At 37.7% G+C, this 18,882-nt stretch overlaps 1 protein-coding gene across 1 annotated transcript in view; it reads right to left on the bottom strand.

The window, feature by feature from the left end:
• Positions 1 to 773: 773 nt before the first annotated feature.
• Positions 774 to 18,882, bottom strand: part of LOC124603132 (FUN14 domain-containing protein 1-like) — an 82,760-nt gene continuing 64,651 nt past the window's right edge. Inside the window, exon 4 of the mRNA XM_047136373.1 lies at positions 774 to 1,376. Within this exon, the coding sequence (XP_046992329.1) occupies positions 1,191 to 1,376 (186 nt within the window). The 3' untranslated portion in view covers positions 774 to 1,190. The remainder of the gene's footprint in view (positions 1,377 to 18,882) is intronic.

The raw sequence follows: 18,882 nt of genomic DNA, 5'->3' as shown, positions 1-18,882 counted from the left end.
AGAGAACAACAACAGACAAACAAACTGTGAAACATGATGGGATTTGTATTAGTATTTGAGTTGGTTTCGCTTTGTGCAGTGTTAGTCAATAAAACTAATGTTGGCATTATGAGTGCAGAAAAGAACAAATTTATTCATTAACGGTATCTTACCATATGTGCAGGATGAGATGCAGTTTGTAAGGATATTTGTGCATACTAATAATCCAAAACATAATGTTACAATTGTGAAGTATTCACTGAGAAGAACTTCCAGTACAGAAGGGGCTATTACAAAGTTCAGATTTATACACAAATGAAAAATCAGTTGAACATTATCAACAAAAGAATTCTCTCTACAAAAAATTTTAATTAAATCTGAAATGAAGCCCAAAAACCCTGATAACCACCTGCTGAAAATAAATGCTAATGATTATTGAGTTTGGTGACTGGTACATGTTGAATTGTTACATAATAAATCATATCACAAAGCACTAATTTGAAATCAGATCATCTACTTTTAAGTACTTTTGTTACCCTGACTCAAAGCAAAGGACATCCATGGTAGCTTGACCCAATTTAATATAAATGCCAGCATCAATGTGAATAAAAAAGGTAAATACACATTGAAGAATTTTTTTTTTAATATATGTAAGTGGTTAATGACTTTCCCTTTTTCTATAGTTTGTCTATTATTTTTATGGATCTCTACAGTCCCCTACACATTGCAATCCTCTGCAACTATGCAGTTTTTATGAAATACATTGTAATTTTAATAATGCCAAAAGGACAAAATTGTCAAAACACAATATCATTTATTACTACACAATATTTATTGCATACAATCTATACTATATCACATATCAATTGTGTGAACAGTTAATACTTTCAAATTATCAGTCATAGGGAACTTATTAGGTACCTTACGTTTAATAAATAATAATTTATAAGGTGACAAAAATTAGGTGTGTTATCTTGAAATAAATTACACAAAGCATACTCCAGCCACATCACCTGGAAAAACCAGTCTGACATATACCTCTTGTATAATTCATTTATGAGATTCTACAGTCTGCCTTAAAGCTCTTATCAGTCACGAAAAATCCAGTTCTACTCACTATTACCTCTTCATTACAGAAATAAATAACTCAAGTTTAGTAAAATGCCTTAAATTACAGTAATCTACATGAATGCTCTTTCTTTTCATTCGATTCAGGAGGCTGTCAAAATTCCGACCGAAAAACCCAAAACAAATGAAGCAAGGAAAATATGAATTTCTTGAACCTGGAAATAGTCTTCATCACCAATAAAACTATGGTACCAATGCTTTGCTTTGCGCTGCTTGTTCTTCAATAACTCTTCAGCCTTATCAATATTTCGATCGACCAGTCGTTCCACCTAGAAACCAAATAAAACACTTACTAGTTTCTTAAAAGTAATCATAAAATGCTATATTAAACACAACAGAAATACACAAAATATTAATAGCAAAGTAATACAGGGTGATTCAAAAAGAATACCACAACTTTAAAAATGTGTATTAAATGAAAGAAACATAATATAATCTTCTGTTATACATCATTACAAAGAGTATTTAAAAAGGTTTTTTTTTCACTCAAAAACAAGTTCAGAGATGTTCAATATGGCCCCCTCCAGACACTCGAGCAATATCAACCCGATACTCCAACTCGTTCCACACTCTCTGTAGCATATCAGGCGTAACAGTTTGGATAGCTGCTGTTATTTCTCGTTTCAAATCATCAATGGTGGCTGGGAGAGGTGGCCGAAACACCATATCCTTAACATACCCCCATAAGAAAAAAATCGCAGGGGGTAAGATCAGGGCTTCTTGGAGGCCAGTGATGAAGTGCTCTGTCACGGGCTGCCTGGCGGCCGATCCATCGCTTCGGGTAGTTGACGTTCAGGTAGTTACGGACAGATAAGTGCCAATGTGGTGGCGCTCCATCCTGCTGAAATATGAATTGTTGTGCTTCTTGTTCGAGCTGAGGGAACAGCCAATTCTCTAACATCTCCAGATACTGCGGTCGCCATCTTAGCATCAACTGACGCTGACGCCTAGTCAACAGCGCCTCAAGCGAACAAATGTACAACTAAATGAAACTTTATAGCTCCCTTAATTCGCCGACAGATAGTGCTTAGCTCTGCCTTTTGTCGTTGCAGAGTTTTAAATTCCTAAAGTTGTGGTATTCTTTTTGAATCACCCTGTACTTTAAAACTGTCACAGTAACTTAGTGGCATAAAAGTGCGAATCACTGATAACAGCAGGTGATACTGACACTTAAATTTTTGTAAGCTGGCACTTATTTTCTAATACTAAAATAATACTACAGTAAAAAGGTTTGGCAAGATCACATCTCTGAATTAGCAAAAACAATTTATCTTAGCATCCAGAACAGAACTAAATCCAACAGGTGCTGAAGCAAAGTCCCACTTAGTATAGACAGTGAACTAAGTGGACTGGATACAATATCTTCTACATAGTAACATATTATGCTTGTATCACATTTGGACCAATAGTTTTTCGTTAGCCAACTTCACCCAACACAAGGCAATTGTGACAACTAGATATAGGCATACTGACCACGTAGCATGGAAACTGTTCCTAGGTTTGTATGTGGTAATTTTAGCATAAGACACATTTAGGTTTAACACGCAAATCATTAGTGAGGTTAATGAATCATGTTGACAAACATATCAATTTCTTTTTGAGGTACCATAAAACATTAATTTTGTACCATAAATTAAACAAGTTTCTGCTTAAAAAGATTGTCATGGATGTACATGCAAAAGCTGTCTAGTGTCACTATGTCAATTATTCACACCACTGAAGAGGATATACTTTTCCAATTGAAAAGTGAGATTCTATATCACAACTACATACTGGTACTAGAAGCAACAATTAAGAAGGCCAGGCAAATTTATTTGTATATGAACAACCATTTATGCATCATTGATAAAACATGAAACTTCTCATTTTTCACAATAACTATACAAATTAAAAATTTAAGGATGTACGAACAATAGATGAAGAAACAAAATAGGAGGAGCAATTTTAGTTATGTCAAAGTGGAAGATGAAAGAGAGCATCTGAATCCTAAGGATGTCCAAGCGAATTTGAAAAATAATTTGCAATGTGTAAATATTCAAAAGGATTGACTAACAACACAAGTAATCAGAAAGAAAGACCAATAGCAGAACAAACCAAATAAATAATAAGCAATACGAGAAAGACAATTCACTGAACTAATTACAGTTACACTCCATCCTGGATTTTCCATTGTTTGAACTAATTACTGTGATAATCATAGACCCAGAAAAGAGTAAACAATTTATAACACAGGGAAAAAAGTAAAAGAAAAAAGGCTAAAACACCAAGACAGCAAAAAAATTCAGTGAAAAGTATGAATGACAAAAAAATATGGAAGTGTAGCCAACGGTGAAAATGTTACACAACTATGTGCAGAATGGATTATTTAGAACAGAAAATAAAAAGTAAGTGCAGAAATAAGGGAGGTGGTTTTAGCTATAACTAGAAGCAGGGAAAACCATCTTAGATATCAACTATCAGTAATGGTTCCAATACAACTGCAACTGTTACTAGGCAGGTCAACTTAATGATTGATTATACTCAAAATTACTCACGTAATTATGTGATACAATGAGTTGTTCTCAAACCATCATTTTTATCCTCCATACAACATTTTACTTTACTGAATTAATACTTCTAATAAAGTTTAATTATACAAGATTTTCAGAGAAAATAACCAACATGACTTGAGATTAATAGTAAGTTTTTTGCACAGGTACCCTTGTGAACTTTAATTAAAATTCTCTCCCTTTCTTTCTCTGGTAATCTTTGTTTTGTCGTATTGACAAACACATGTATCTTGATTGATCATAATTAATCGTATATAACAACGTCTCAGAATGCTGTTGACATTATGCAAGACAGGCATGATTCAAATATATAATATCAGGTATCGGTATCAAAATACTACTATCATCCCTTAAATGGAATCACTGGTTATATCTTTTTCTCCAAATACCTCCCTTCCCGTGTCCCTTATTTTTGTTAATGATGTAGAATAATATTAATGCAGTAGAAATTTTCTTCTGTAAGAGCTTTTTAAAAGGCACACCAATGTCAGTAAACAACACTGGGGCAAGTTTGATCCATTATTTCATATAGAATATTAAATGAAAATGTATGAGTACAGATTCTGAGAATGACATCAGAGAATGCTTCTATGCTTGGTTAAAATATATCGTTTCCTGTATTGAGACATCATATGTCCTCGGATAATGAAGGCTACTGCCGACTACTTTTGACAGACATGCTGATTTAGCCCTACAACTTAAGTGCATACAGGGACGCACTATCATTGTGTAAACATCCATTCAGTGACAGATGAAAGTCAGAAGTCAAGAGAGAAATGGTGCCCTATATAGTTGGGGACGTTGGAATCCAACTGTGATTGGGATAAGGGATGTGCAGTTACAGAGCCTTTATTTGGAAAATAAAATTGGATTTGTGAAGCAGGTTTAAACTGATAATTGAAAACAGGACCTTCTAAAATCATAAAGAAGACTTACAGGAAAAAAGATTCTGAGACTTAAGGGGGTGTGAGATCCATTATAGAGGGTAATTCACACCATTATTAGTTACTGTTTTTCTTGCTCTATTCGCTCACAAAAAAAATGAAAAAATACTATCTGCACATTTTCATGCACTGATCTAATCTCTCGCTCTTTCTGAAAAACATATATTGTAGACTACTTGTTGCAATCTGGCCCAGAAGACCACATGACTGCGACTAAGGTTACCACTCCATTTTGTTTTCAAAAACCTTCCTACAGTTGAACCAAGACTCCAGTCATATGCAAGACTTCATTTCCTTGTCTATCCATTTCTCACTATATCTTCCACAACTGGTGCTAGGTCCACAGCAACCTTGTGCCATAATGGTGAATCTTTATAACCAAATATCCAGCTCATTCTAGGACCCTAGTCTAACAGATCCAATAACGTTATGGTATCTGCAGAGATCCTCCAGACTGGCACTGTGAACACTCCACTCCCTGGATTTGGAACTGTTCCAGTGTTCAAAGTGTGGCATTTATAAAGTACAACAATTAATATAACTGTGTTTAACAGTCTCAACACAGAGAGCTCAATAGTTTAACAAGAGTGCAGAGGCATCTGCCACTTGTGTGGATTCCGGCTTACATCACTGTTTCACTTTGTTATTTCCATGAGTATGCTTTCAAGATATTCCTTGACCCCTTTTACTTATCACTAACCACTTGTGTACTCAATATTCCTTGTTCTTGTCTTCCAGCCAGCATGTACTCTGATTCTGAAGTAGTTAGGTTTAGCCCAAAGTTACAGCTTTGGAAAATCCAGGATTAAAAAGGGATCTCCCACCTGAAGCCTTTCACAACTTGGTGTAATTTTCTTACTCATTTTAATTTCTGCTAATTGCTAATGAAGGATGCTAAATCATTTTACGTCTGCCTGAAATAATTTGTCTTAATTTGACTAGCAACCATTCTGTGCTGAAGAAACTTCTTTCTTCCAGGTATTGTTATAAAAGTCATGCTGGGCAACAAGTGGATTACCATCCTATACATAACTAGTGTATTGTTTCCTTTTATTCCAAAAATATTTTTCTGTTCAGGAAACCTCATTACAATGACTCTTACATTGAGTTCACGCTATATCTTTGCACATGTTAGTTCATATGTCTTTTTAATGGGTGTTCTCTGTTACTTTTAGATACTTAGGACTGTTTGCTACAAGACAATATACCAACTAAAATTATGGAAGAGGCTAATTTCTCAGAATACTCAATGTAAACATTAACAGAAATTTTATGTAAGTACAGTGCCAATTCTTTTTTTTTTTCAGAAGCCTAGTTTGTTTATTACAATATGACATGCTTATACTGTATAGCTAGTCCAAAACTTGGTCAATAATCAAACAATACTGAACGCAGTTTTCCTAAATTCCTTCACCAGGAAAGATGGATGGAATATTCCAGAATTTGAAACACGGACAGCTGCTAGCATGAGTTTCTTAGAAGTAGATACCTTAGGGGTTGCGAAGCAGCTCAAATTGCTTGATACGGGCAAGTCTTCAGGTCCAGATTGTATACCGATTAGGTTCCTTTCAGTTTACGCTGATACAATAGCTCCCTACTTAGCAATCATATACAACCGCTCGCTCACCGATAGAACTGTACCTACAGATTGGAAAATTGCGCAGGTCGCACCAGTGTTTAAGAAGGGTAGTAGGAGTAATCCATTGAACTACAGACCTATATCATTGACATCGGTTTGCAGTAGGGTTTTGGAGCATATACTGTATTCAAACATTATGAATCACCTCGAAGGGAACGATCTATTGATACGTAATCAGCATGGTTTCAGATAACATCATTCTTGTGCAACACAGCTAGCTCTTTATTCGCATGAAGTAATGGCCACTATCGACAGGGGATCTCAAGTTGATTCCGTATTTCTAGATTTCCGGAAAGCTTTTGACACCGTTCCTCACAAGCGACTTCTAATCAAGCTGCGGGCCTATGGGGTATCGTCTCAGTTGTGCGACTGGATTCGTGATTTCCTGTCAGGAAGGTTGCAGTTCGTAGTAATAGATGGCAAATCATCGAGTAAAACTGAAGTGATATCAGGTGTTCCTCAGGGACGCGTCCTGGGACCTCTGCTGCTCCTGATCTATATAAATGACCTGGGTGACAATCAGCAGTTCTCTTAGGTTGTTCGCGGATGATGCTGTAATTTACCGTCTAGTAAGGTCATCCGAAGACCAGTATCAGTTGCAAAGCAATTTAGAAAAGATTGCTGTATGGTGTGGCAGGTGGCAGTTTACGCTAAATAACGAAAAGTGTGAGGTGATCCACATGAGTTCCAAAAGAAACACGTTGGAATTTGATTACTCGATAAATAGTACAATTCTCAAGGCTGTCAATTCAACTAAGTACCTGGGTGTTGAAATTACGAACAACTTCAGTTTGAAAGACCACATAGATAATATTGTGGGGAAGGCTAGCCAAAGGTTGCGTTTCATTGGCAGGACACTTAGAAGATGCAACAAGTCCACTAAAGAGACAGCTTACATTACACTCGTTCATCCTCTGTTAGAATATTGCTGCATGGTGTGGGATCCTTACCAGGTGGGATTGACGGAGGACATCGAAAGGGTGCAAAAAAGGGCAGCTCATTTTGTATTATCACGTAAGTGAGTGTGGCAGATATGATATGCGAGTTGGGATGGAAGTCATTACAGCAAAGACATTTTTCGTCGCGGCGAGATCTATTTACGGAATTTCAGTCACCAACTTTCTCTTCCGAATGCGAAAACATTTTGTTGAGCCCAACCTACATAGGTAGGAATGATCATCAAAATAAAATAAGAGAAATCAGAGCTCGAACAGAAAGGTTTAGGTGTTTGTTTTCCCGCGCGCTGTTCGGGAGTGGAATGGTAGAGAGATAGTATGATTGTGGTTTGATGAAACCTCTGCCAAGCACTTAAATGTGAATGGCAGAGTGCAGAGTAATCATGTAGATGTAGATACAAATTTCTTGCATAGATGAGAATAATTTTGAATTTAGTATTTTTGTTTTGCTTTTGCAGCTTTTTGAAAGATTTGTTCTGTTATGTTATTTTACGAGTTGCTACCCAAAATATCCGGGAATTTCACTGTACTGGTCAAATAGTACCAGCATGTCATTCCACTGCTGGATGTCTTGAGGTACCATGGCATAAAAATGTGTCAACTTTGGTGCGCGCATTATGAGTTGTAGAGATGCACGGCAGGACACGTTTCAGTGATTCTGCAAATAGTGCAATGGATAACGTGAATGAGCAATAGATTTGAATAAAATTCTGCTTGAAGTTGCAGAAAACCGCAGCTGAAGCCCACCACATGCTGACAGAGGCATTTAGTGAAACTGTACTGATTCAGGAAAGAACATTTGAGTGGTTCATGCACTTCAATGAAGGCCGAGAATCTGTAGATGATCACAAACATTCTGGTAGATTGTCAATATGCACAACACCGGAAATAATCAAGAAAGCATGTGACGTGATTCACGAAGACCAAAGGCAGACAATTTGCGATGTTTGTAAATATCTTGGGCTCTCATAAAGTGCATGTAAATGAATTCTAGCCAATGAACTGAACAACTGACAAATTGCAGCGAAGTTTGCGTCTCACCTTCCCCACCATCGACCAACAAAACCTCAGGATTCAGACATGAACTGAGCTGCAATAAAGAGCTCAAGAGTGTCCAAAACTCTGATCCAGAGTCATAACAGGTGATGAATCTTGAATCTATGGTTATGACCCTGAAATGAAGCAGCAATCATCACAATGGAAAACTCCATCATCTCCAAGGCCGAAAAGAGCTAGACAAGTTTGCAGCAGCATGACGTCTCTCTCTCTCTCTCTCTCTCTCTCTCTCTCTCTCTCTCTCTCTCTCTCTCTCTTTTAGAGAGAGAGAATAGTCCATAATGAGATTTCTCCACTTGGTTACACTGTCAATGGCCAGTTTTACTGCCGTGAGGTTTTGAGGTAACTGAGGGGAAAATGTTTGGTGTGTACAGCCAGAGTTATCAAAAAAGTAAGACTGGTTGGTACACCATGACAATGCACTCGTGCACACCTTGTTCATTGTGAAGGTATTCCCTGCCAAAAACAACATGACAAAGGGGCCCCCCTCCTTCCCTATTTGCCAGACTTGACCCCATGTACCTTCCACCTATTCCTACAGATGAAAATCACATTGAAAGGGCAATGTTTTGACTTGATCGAAGACATCCAAATGGAATTGCAACTGATGCTGAACACCCTTCACCATGCAGACATCTGGGAGTGATTCCAAAAATGTGAGTAAATCTGGGATTGTTGCATGTTCGAGGTGACTACTTGGAAGGTGATAAAGGACGTTAGGACGTAAGTACAGTTTTCTGATTTTTGTAATGAAATTCTCTGATGTTTTGCATAGTATCTTGTACATAGCATCAAAATGTTATTGAAATCTCAGACATTTTGTTTAGGTCTGACATTGGAAGTCACTGGCTTTCAAATAGCAACTCTTAGTTCTGCAGAAGTTATTAACTTTTCTTTGCAAGTATCCAAGAGACGTACAACAATGCTTTTGCTGATACGATCAAAAGATTGATAAATTCTGGCCATCTCTCATCATATTATTCGGCAACAATTTATCTAAAGCTGATTTTGACCACAGATCTTGTACAAACTAATAAAATGTTGTTAGTACATTAGCTCTATGAAACTGAAATGATCACGCAAGTTTTTGAAGTATCGTCGGAAGGGAAAGTAACTTCAGGCATGAACCAGGAAAAAGTGTGGGACCCTTGATGTTCATGTATTAATGACATGGCAAATAATACTGACAGTGACATTAGCTTGTTTCTTCCTTTTTTTAGCAGGTAATGCAGTTACCTAAAGTATTATCTGAAAAGAGCTGCACAAGTATACAGTCAGCTCTTGATAAGATTTCGAAGTGGTGCAAAGATTAGCAACCTGTATAGGACTACAATATTAGTGAGTCACAATTACAATTCGAATAGCCAACACAAACCCCTGGGTGTAACAATCTGTGGGGATATGAAATTGAAGGATCACACAGGCTCAGTTATAATTAAAGCATGAGGTAGACTTCAGTTCATTAATACAATATGGGGAAAATGCAAAACAGATTGCTTGAAAACATGCAACTCATCCTAGAATATTGCTCAACTGTGGCAGAATCATACCAGGTAAGACCAACAGGGGATACTGTATGTACTGAAGTCAGGACAGCAAAAATTATCACATTTGACATATCGGGAAGTATCGGAGAAATGCTGGAAAATCTGAACTGACAGGCACTTGAAAATAGGCTACTTACAAGTTTCAAGAAACAGTATTAGGTGAGAAGTTGGAAATATGCTACAGCCTCTTATGTATTGCTCCTCTACAGATTGCAAAGACATGATTAGAGTAGCGAAAGCAAGCACAAAGGCACTTCAGTACTAATTTTTCTCATTTTCCATACATAGGTGGAATATTAAGAAATCCTAATGTGTGATACAAACGAGAGTACCTTCTGCCATGCACTTCACAGTAGTCTGCAGAAAATGGATGTACATTTAGAGAAAATGAAGCTGCCGAGAGCTATTTATTGGACCTCATCATGTGTATTTCCCTCTCATCCTATCCAGTTCCATGTCTCATCATCAGTGGTTGAAGTGACTTTTCACTTTTACCTTCCACAACGTAAAAACCTATTGTTCTAAAAACTGTAAGTTGTGTCACTTACCCTCCATGTTTACTATTCTAGTTTCAGTTTCTATACAGATGTGTTACTGCAATTTCAGCTGCTACTCAACTTCTTTGCTGTTATTTGTATGTAAGTAGCCTTATTACTCAAGTTGAAATAGCTGTCCTGAGTAACATAGCTTCAGTGCGCACTCAAAAGCCTATAAATAGATTTGAGTTACTGCCATACCTCAATGTACAAATATGACACACTTCCGAAGGCCCCTTCTTTTACCTTAATGATTATACAGGGTGTTACAAAAAGGTACGGCCAAACTTTCGGGAAACATTCCTCACACACAAATAAAGAAAAGATGTTATGTGGACATGTGTCTGGAAATGCTTAATTTCCATGTTAGAGCTCATTTTAGTTTTGTCAGTATGTTCTTCCACCTCCGCTCAATGGAGCACGTTATCATGATTTCATACAGGATACTCTACCTGTGCTGCTAGAACATGTGCCTTTACAAGTACAACACAACATGTAGTTCATTCACGATGGAGCTCCTGCACATTTCAGTTGAAGTGTTCATACGCTTCTCAACAACAGATTCGGTACCAATGGTTTGGTAGAGGCAGACCAATTCCATGGCCTCCACGCTCTCCTGACCTCAACCCTCTTGACTTCCATTTATGGGGGCATTTGAAAGCTCTTGTCTACGCAACCCCGGTACCAAATGTAGAGACTCTTCGTGCTCATATTGTGGACGACTGTGATACAATACGCCGTTCTCCAGGGCTGCATCAGCGCATCACGGATTCCATGCGATGGAGGGTGGATGCATGTATCCTCGCTAACGGAGGACATTTTGAACATTTACTGTAACAAAGTGTTTGAAGTCACGCTGGTACGTTCTGTTGCTGTGTTTCCATTCCTTGATTAATGTGATTTGAAGAGAAGTAATACAACGAGCTCTAACATGGAAAGTGTTTCCGGACTCATGTCCACATAACATATTTTCTTTCTTTGTGTGTGAGGAATGTTTCCTGAAAGTTTGGCCGTACCTTTTTGTAACACCCTGTATAGCACATAGTAAGAGATCAGGGGTACGGCCATGGGAACCAGCATGGCTCCTTCCTATGCAAACCTTTTAATGGGGCGGGGTATTGGGCTTTCTTGGAATCCGTAAGCCTTCATCCCCTGATTTGGGGTAGATACATTGATGGCGTCTTTACCATATATACTCATTGAGAGACTGACCTGCTAAAATTCCTAGAATCTCTGAATATCTTCTCCCAATTAAATTTCACATGGTCCTATTCCGAATCCCATGCCACTTTCCTTGATGTTGATCTTGTCCTTACTGGAGGCCAGCTACACACTTCCATCCACACTAAACCTACCAACAAACAGCAGTACTTACATCTTGACAGTTTCCATACTTTCCATACCAAACATTCCCTCCCATACAGCCTTGACATTTGAGGCAAATGTATTTGTTCAGATGCAGACTCTTTACAACAATACACCACTGTCACCTCACCAGCAATTCAAAAGCAGATTTCTTAGACAGGGCCATGACTGCCTAAAATCATGCCCTGAAATGAGATCCATTGTCTGAAATCTTTTCCACCACACCTAGAATAGCTTTTCATCACCCTCCCAATCCCTGCAATATTCTTGTAAGACCCTATGCTCCTACTGTACCCATCTCCCTACCCTGTGGCTCCTACCACTGTGACCATCTCCACTGCAAGACTTGCCCTAAGCACCTTTGTATCAGCACCACAGTAGCCCTGTAACTGGCAAAACAAGCACTATCAAAGTAACCCTTGGAGTCACTGGCTCCAAAAGCTTGCCTGATTACAACCCTCTTTTATGTGCGTGTGCTGCCACTTGCTGAGTAGATTTTTTATCTATCCAATTAAATTATTTTGTCAAAAATTGATTGTTTTTGTTGTTACATAATAAGATCTTAGACAGATAGTGTTACCGTTCTAACACTGTTTTCTTATGCCTGGAGAGAATGATAATGTGTCTATGTTCTATTTGGATGTTACTGTGCTTTAATATTGCTTTATCACCTTTTTTTAAATTTTTATGTTTTATTCTGAGGGTTATATTTTGGGCTCACTAGAAGTTACACCTGATTTTCACACAGCAGATGCTCCAGACATTTTCATTGATGTTATTTTCGCTACAAAAGCTCTTCAATGCCTCAGTCTGTTGTTCATACATCACAAATCTGCTCATATAATTTGAGAAAGCCACAGTACTAACATACACTACACAAAAGAATTAGTGGAACATGTCTTTCAATATCTGCCATATTCCACAGAGCAATAATTGAGGGCAGGGTATGTTACCAATTTATACCTTTATCTTTCATACATTAAGTACACAATAAAAAATCATTACAGTCTCATTCATTTCTCTAATAAGAACTGCAATGTCCGACAGGTGTCGAAAACAAAATAGAAAGAATCATTTGTCCCTTCATCCCAGGTTACTTTAAGAGCTTCAGTGACATGAATTCCCTCTGAGAGGGTTTATCACTGCCCAACACCTATGTAGCACACACACTCCATACAAGTTTATGTACATCACACTGTGGTAGCCATTCCCATTCTTTATTGAGAGCCCTTGAGAATTATGGTTTAGGGCACAAATCACCACTGGCCATTCCATCACTTCAATGTCCAGGGGTCGCAAGACAGTCCTATGATGCCCGCCACATGGGCCCTGGTATTATCATGCATAAGATGGAATTCAGGGCCACCTTCACACGCAGCAGCCAGCCAGCACATGATCCAACACCATCTGTTCGATATACAGCCTGGCAGTAAGGCAATGACAAGATCCATATGGCTGTCGACAATGATGCCACCCAACACCATCACAAAACTAGCCAAATCTGTTGATTTGCTGGGCAGGTGGCAGGAACTGCTCACCGAGGCATCTCCAAACGTATAAACACCCATCATGCTGTGTTAGAGAAAATCAGGAGTCGTCTGTGAGTAACATGTTTCACCACTGATGAAGTTGCCAGGCAACATGGGAACGGCAGAACTGAGGGTGAGCTGTGAGATGTCCTGTCAAGCAGGGTACTCGAACAGAACATCTGGATAAGATCATTCCCTGTAACCTATTACTTACAGTCTGAATGGACAGAATGGCTCTGGAAGCCATTCTGAGATTGTCTTGCAGTGCTCTGGTGATAGCCATACGATGCCGCACTGCACAGATGGCCAGATATCAATCTTCATGCAGTCTTGTAAAGTGTTGGCAACCTTGTCCAACTCATTGTGTGCACCAAACTGTCTCCCTGTAGTGTATTCACAACCTTCGAGAGGCCAAGGCCCCACAAGGGCCGTAGCACCAAGGAGATGTAAGTAAGTAATCACAACCTATAAACGAGTGATTGAGAGACAATGGCAACTGCAGCAATACAACAGAAAATCCATCCTTCTTGGATCAAACAAACTACCCTTACTACATGCACTGCATTAAGATGCCACCCTGCATGTGCTTGGTTGAATACACACCCACAAATGAATAAATGACAACTGCCATCTGTGTACCTCACTAGATAATATGGGACACTGGTGCTCACTTCCTTCTGAGGGGTCACTGGATACTGTAATGCATAACACAGCTGATAGATGGTAAATGACTTTAGATACATACACTGAAAATGAAGATTTCAAGCTATGCAATAATACCACAGGTACTGCCTGTATCAAAATAGATAAAACATACAGAGAGTGATGCCTGTGTTCTCAAATTCTTTTGAGGAGTGTATAAATGCGATGCACGCAGGATGCATTGTATTCAGACTGTTATGTTGATGGCAGCTGGTGCTAAGTAAAGTACTTGGGTTCCTTCTACGCATAGCTACAAATGTCAAAAATTCAGAATAGTCATCTACCCACCCCATCAATAAATCATGCAATGAAATGTAGTCAGTTTGTATGCAAGTAACAATGAACTAGTCTAGAAAGTTGTGTTACTGTATTTTTGTCGCATCTGTCAGATAAAGAATCAGGAAATGTTCAGACAATGGGCTTTCAGGGTTATTTACTATTATTAATATACTTCATACTGTTACCACAGTTTTAATCTTAATTCTGGGAACAAGAGACACAGTAATTTAAACATGCAAACTAAAATTATTTATATAAAACAGAAAAAGGAGGGAAATATTTAAGAAAAAAGAGCGTAAAGATTGCATGTTTCACAAATAACCAAAACCAGTTATCTTATGTGACGGTTCAGTTTTTATTATATCATGGCTTGTTTAGAGCTGCCTAGTGATTCATCATCAGATGGTACACACTTTTAATGATAGTTTGCAACACTGTGGGGGTCGTGCAGTTGACACAAAACAGAAAACATGAAACAAATAAGCTGTAACTGTGGCAGTGGCAAAATTTCAGGAATTATTTACATCAAACTGCAACCAGTCACCTTTTGTGGTGGTTCAGGCAGTGGTCTGATGATGAATCATTGGGCAGCTCAAAACTAGTCATGGCATAATAAATACTGAACCACCACAAAAGGTGACTGGTTGCAGTTATTTCCAAAAATCTTTATTCATCACAGTTACAGTGTTCCTGATCCATAACATATTGAAGTTATAAAAGAGGTTATATTGCTTGAGGTACTAAAAATGTAATAAACTGTACATTAATAAATAAATAAAATTAATAAGAAAAGCATAACTACTGGTACTACTACTAAAACACTAACTGACAAAATTAAGTGTCTGCATAACTGGCTGGCTGTAAGGAAATCTAACAACTGCACTGAGTCACATACTCCTACGAGAGCGATAATATCAGGCCATCAGAGATTTTCTGAAGGATTCCAGGACTTGATATGAACATCGTAGTTGTATTTGTTCTGGTTTCCTCACTGTACATTCTCTGATTATTTCAATTAAATATAGTCACAATAGGTAATGATATTAGGAAGAACTGTGTTCAAAGCTGGTAAAATTGTCGTTTATAAAACACGGCAGGTTTCACAGCTTTAAGCCACATCATCATGTGAACAAAGTTAAAAAATTATAGGCATACCAATCGCTCCAAGTCAAAAGCTACTATTAGAGAATGTTGACAATATTACCGTGAGTGGAAGGTAAAGAAGAAGTGCCCCATTCTTTAAAATTTGCCTGCATCTTTTTGTTTTCAAATGTTTCTTTTGTTGTCCCAGTGAAAACTGAAATTGCACCACGTGGTGATGATGCGACTATATCTGTCACTTCTTTTACACTTAATTTCGAATCATAAATTTTCACATAATCCATCTTGATACAAAACTCCCAGCTCAGTTAACCATCTTTAAAATCTAATGTCGATTCACTTGACAAATATTCTTCTTTAGCTTTCGCCTGCCATAATATTGATGATTTTCTCTGAATAGTAACTTTTCACTAAGAGTGATGGGTATGCCTATAATCTTTTACCATTGTTCATCTGATGACGCGGCTTAAAGCCACGAAACCGGTTGTTTTAATAAAAGGCAATTTTACCAGCTGTGAGTGAAAGTCTTCCTAACATCATGCCTTTCAACAGCTGTGGTTGCCTGGAATATAAAATAGTTTGTACAACAGGTAAGTATAAATGCACTAGACCAAAATTCATAAACTGTGCACAGTTCTACATAAAGTGGCAATTTTTTTCAATAACTTTTGGTGATTCAGTAACAGAAGATCTCTCTTAGTTGCACAATCAATGAGTGATGTTTTTAGATTCAAACAAATTTTCACTCTAAATTGCTTAGTGTAGATAGGCATAAATTTAAAATGGTTTGGAACTATAATATGAGACCGACTGACATGCTTCCTGCAGAAGTAAAACTTAAAGAAAAAAATACTAAGAAATGATATTTTAAATCTACAGTCAGGACAAAGAGCACATTTTCGATGCATTTGAATTTAAAAGCCCTGCATATAAAACACCCTGGAAGTAGTGGGGTGCAATACTAACATACAAGTTTTTATCAGAAGGGAAAATTGAGTTATACTACTTTGCCTGAACAATCACTGGCTTACCAAAGACTTCATCTAAATCTTTAAGAGACTATCAAATTAAACAATAACCAATAGTTATCATAGGAGTAGCAGAATTAATGGAGGTTCCTGAAAACATACTGCAAATTCCTTAAAATATACAGTAAGAAATATTACTTTTTAAAAAGGGGAGTGCATATTTGAAAGTCTTTGTAATGAACGAATGTGTGTAAAAAAAGTCAATGTATCAATGTAATTTTTGAGCTGGCTCAAAAGTTGAGCTTTATTAATTTCTTTAGAGGAAATGAGGCTTACAATAGTATCCATAGACAGAGTCTGATTACAGCCATGACAGAATTTGGCACACCAAAAAAAACTGAGAGACTAGTAGAGAGATGCCTAAATTACATGAAATTAAGACATGCAATAAAATTACGATGACGACGATGGTGGTGGTGATCATGATGATGATATGGGTAATCAACTATTCTTTGCGATCTGGTAGTCAAAAAGGTAACAGAGGAGTTCGATAAAGAGAGCTTTCACAGTATTCACATTAACAATAAAAATATTACCTATCTGGCCTATTCAGATGACCCTGCTCTCATTGCAAACACACAAGAAGAACTGAAAAGAACTATTCAGACCATGCAAACAGTTGCATCAAGATTCAGGTCACAAGTTAGTACTGAAAAGACTGAATACATGATCACGGTTTCACTTCATAACCACCAAGATTTAACAGTAAACTATACCAGGTGTAAGCATATGTCAGCATTAAAATATCTTGTTTCAATTCTTACTGGAGTAAAATCTACTGAAGCAGAGATCAAGACAAGACTGCAGCCAGGAGAAGACGCTATCGCTCTCTAAACCCAGTATTAAACTCTTGTAACATATTTCAACAACAACAACAACTACAATCATATAAAACATTAATAATGCCAATTGTACTATATAGGTGTCAAACCTGGAGCACACAGAAACAAGACCATAACTGACTGCTGACATTTGAGTGAAAGATCACCACAAAAGCCTAAGTCCAGACTGGAATCTAATTACTGGGGAATGGAGAATGTTAAAAGTAAATAATTATTCACAGTTACTCAGCAGATAATGCTACTGTTTATTCACAATGTTATCATCTGCACAGAAACGCTGATGATTCTGGAAAAGCTAACAATTAGAGTGTATCAGTTGTAGATCCATTAAATCATTCCAATGCCTCAACGATATATGTGCGACCATCTGAAGCAATACAAAATGAATGGCTATACGAATGTAATAGACCAAAGTAGTAAAAGTCCTAAAACAGCCGCAACAAAATTCATAACTGATCCTATATTATTCAAGGCTTTCCAGAATCCATAAGCCTTCCTCACATTGCTTGAATACAATTCAATTCGTTTCAATTTATTGCTCAAAACACGTAATTTTACAAAACCTGTGCATTTTCAACTAAGTATAAAATTTTTAAAACTACACTTTTTTTAGTTTACATTATTTCTTCTGTCATTCATTTTTTGGATAAGCCACTGCTTGACTTGCTTTTTAAAAGTATCCCCTGTCAATATCTTAACTTCATTTGGTAACAAGTTATTAAAACAGTTCCTTTGATATAGGGGCTTTTCGCTGTTAATCTGTTAACCATATGAAAATCTCTTCCAGGCATTGCTTCATAGTTACGAATATCCATGGGTCTTTTTGTGATCTTACAAGGGAAACTCCCCATCGCACCCCCCTCAGACTTAGTTATAAGTTGGCACAGTGGATAGGCCTTGAAAAACTGAACGCAGATCAATCGAGAAAACAGGAAGTAGTTGTGTGGAACTATGAAAAAAATATGCAAAATATACAAACTGAGTAGTCCATGCTCAACATATATAATATTAAAGATAGTACTACTGTAGTAGCGCTGTGGTCCTGTGGGTAGCGTGAGCAGCTGAGGAACCAGAGATCCTTGGTTCGAATCTTCCCCCGAGTGAAAATTTTAACTTTTTATTTTCAGACAATTATCTGCACACACACACGCAATCAACTTCGCTCTCCAAAACTCCAGGACATGCTCAGATTTGCTTGGACATATGCAGGATTTGACGGTCTACACACGGAAAAATTTGAAAACGTTAAAAACATATGTTTTGACAGAGCACAGGGATAACTGTGCGACTGTTGCAGTCATTTGTTGCAGTTTATGTGACAAACTCTTATGTTTTCATCACTTTTTTGGGAGTGATTATCACATCCACAACAAAACCTAAATCGGGCAAGGTAGAAGAATCTTTTTACCCATTCGCCAAGTGTACAAGTTAGGTGGGTCGACAACATATTCCTGTCATGTGACACACATACCGTCACCAGTGTCGTATAGAATATATCAGACGTGTTTTCCTGTGGAGGAATCGGTTGACCTATGACCCTGCGAACAAATGTTTTCGGTTCCCTTTGGAGAGGCACATCCTTTCGTCTACTAATCGCACGGTTTTGCGGTGCGGTCGCAAAACACAGACACTAAACTTATTACAGTGAACAAAGACGTCAATGAACGAACGGACAGATCATAACTGCGAAAATAAAGAAATA

This window comes from Schistocerca americana, chromosome 1, assembly GCF_021461395.2.
Source record: "Schistocerca americana isolate TAMUIC-IGC-003095 chromosome 1, iqSchAmer2.1, whole genome shotgun sequence".
NCBI lineage: Eukaryota > Metazoa > Arthropoda > Insecta > Orthoptera > Acrididae > Schistocerca > Schistocerca americana.
Note: the sequence above shows the minus strand (reverse complement) of the source record. Positions and strands in the feature narration are given on the sequence as shown.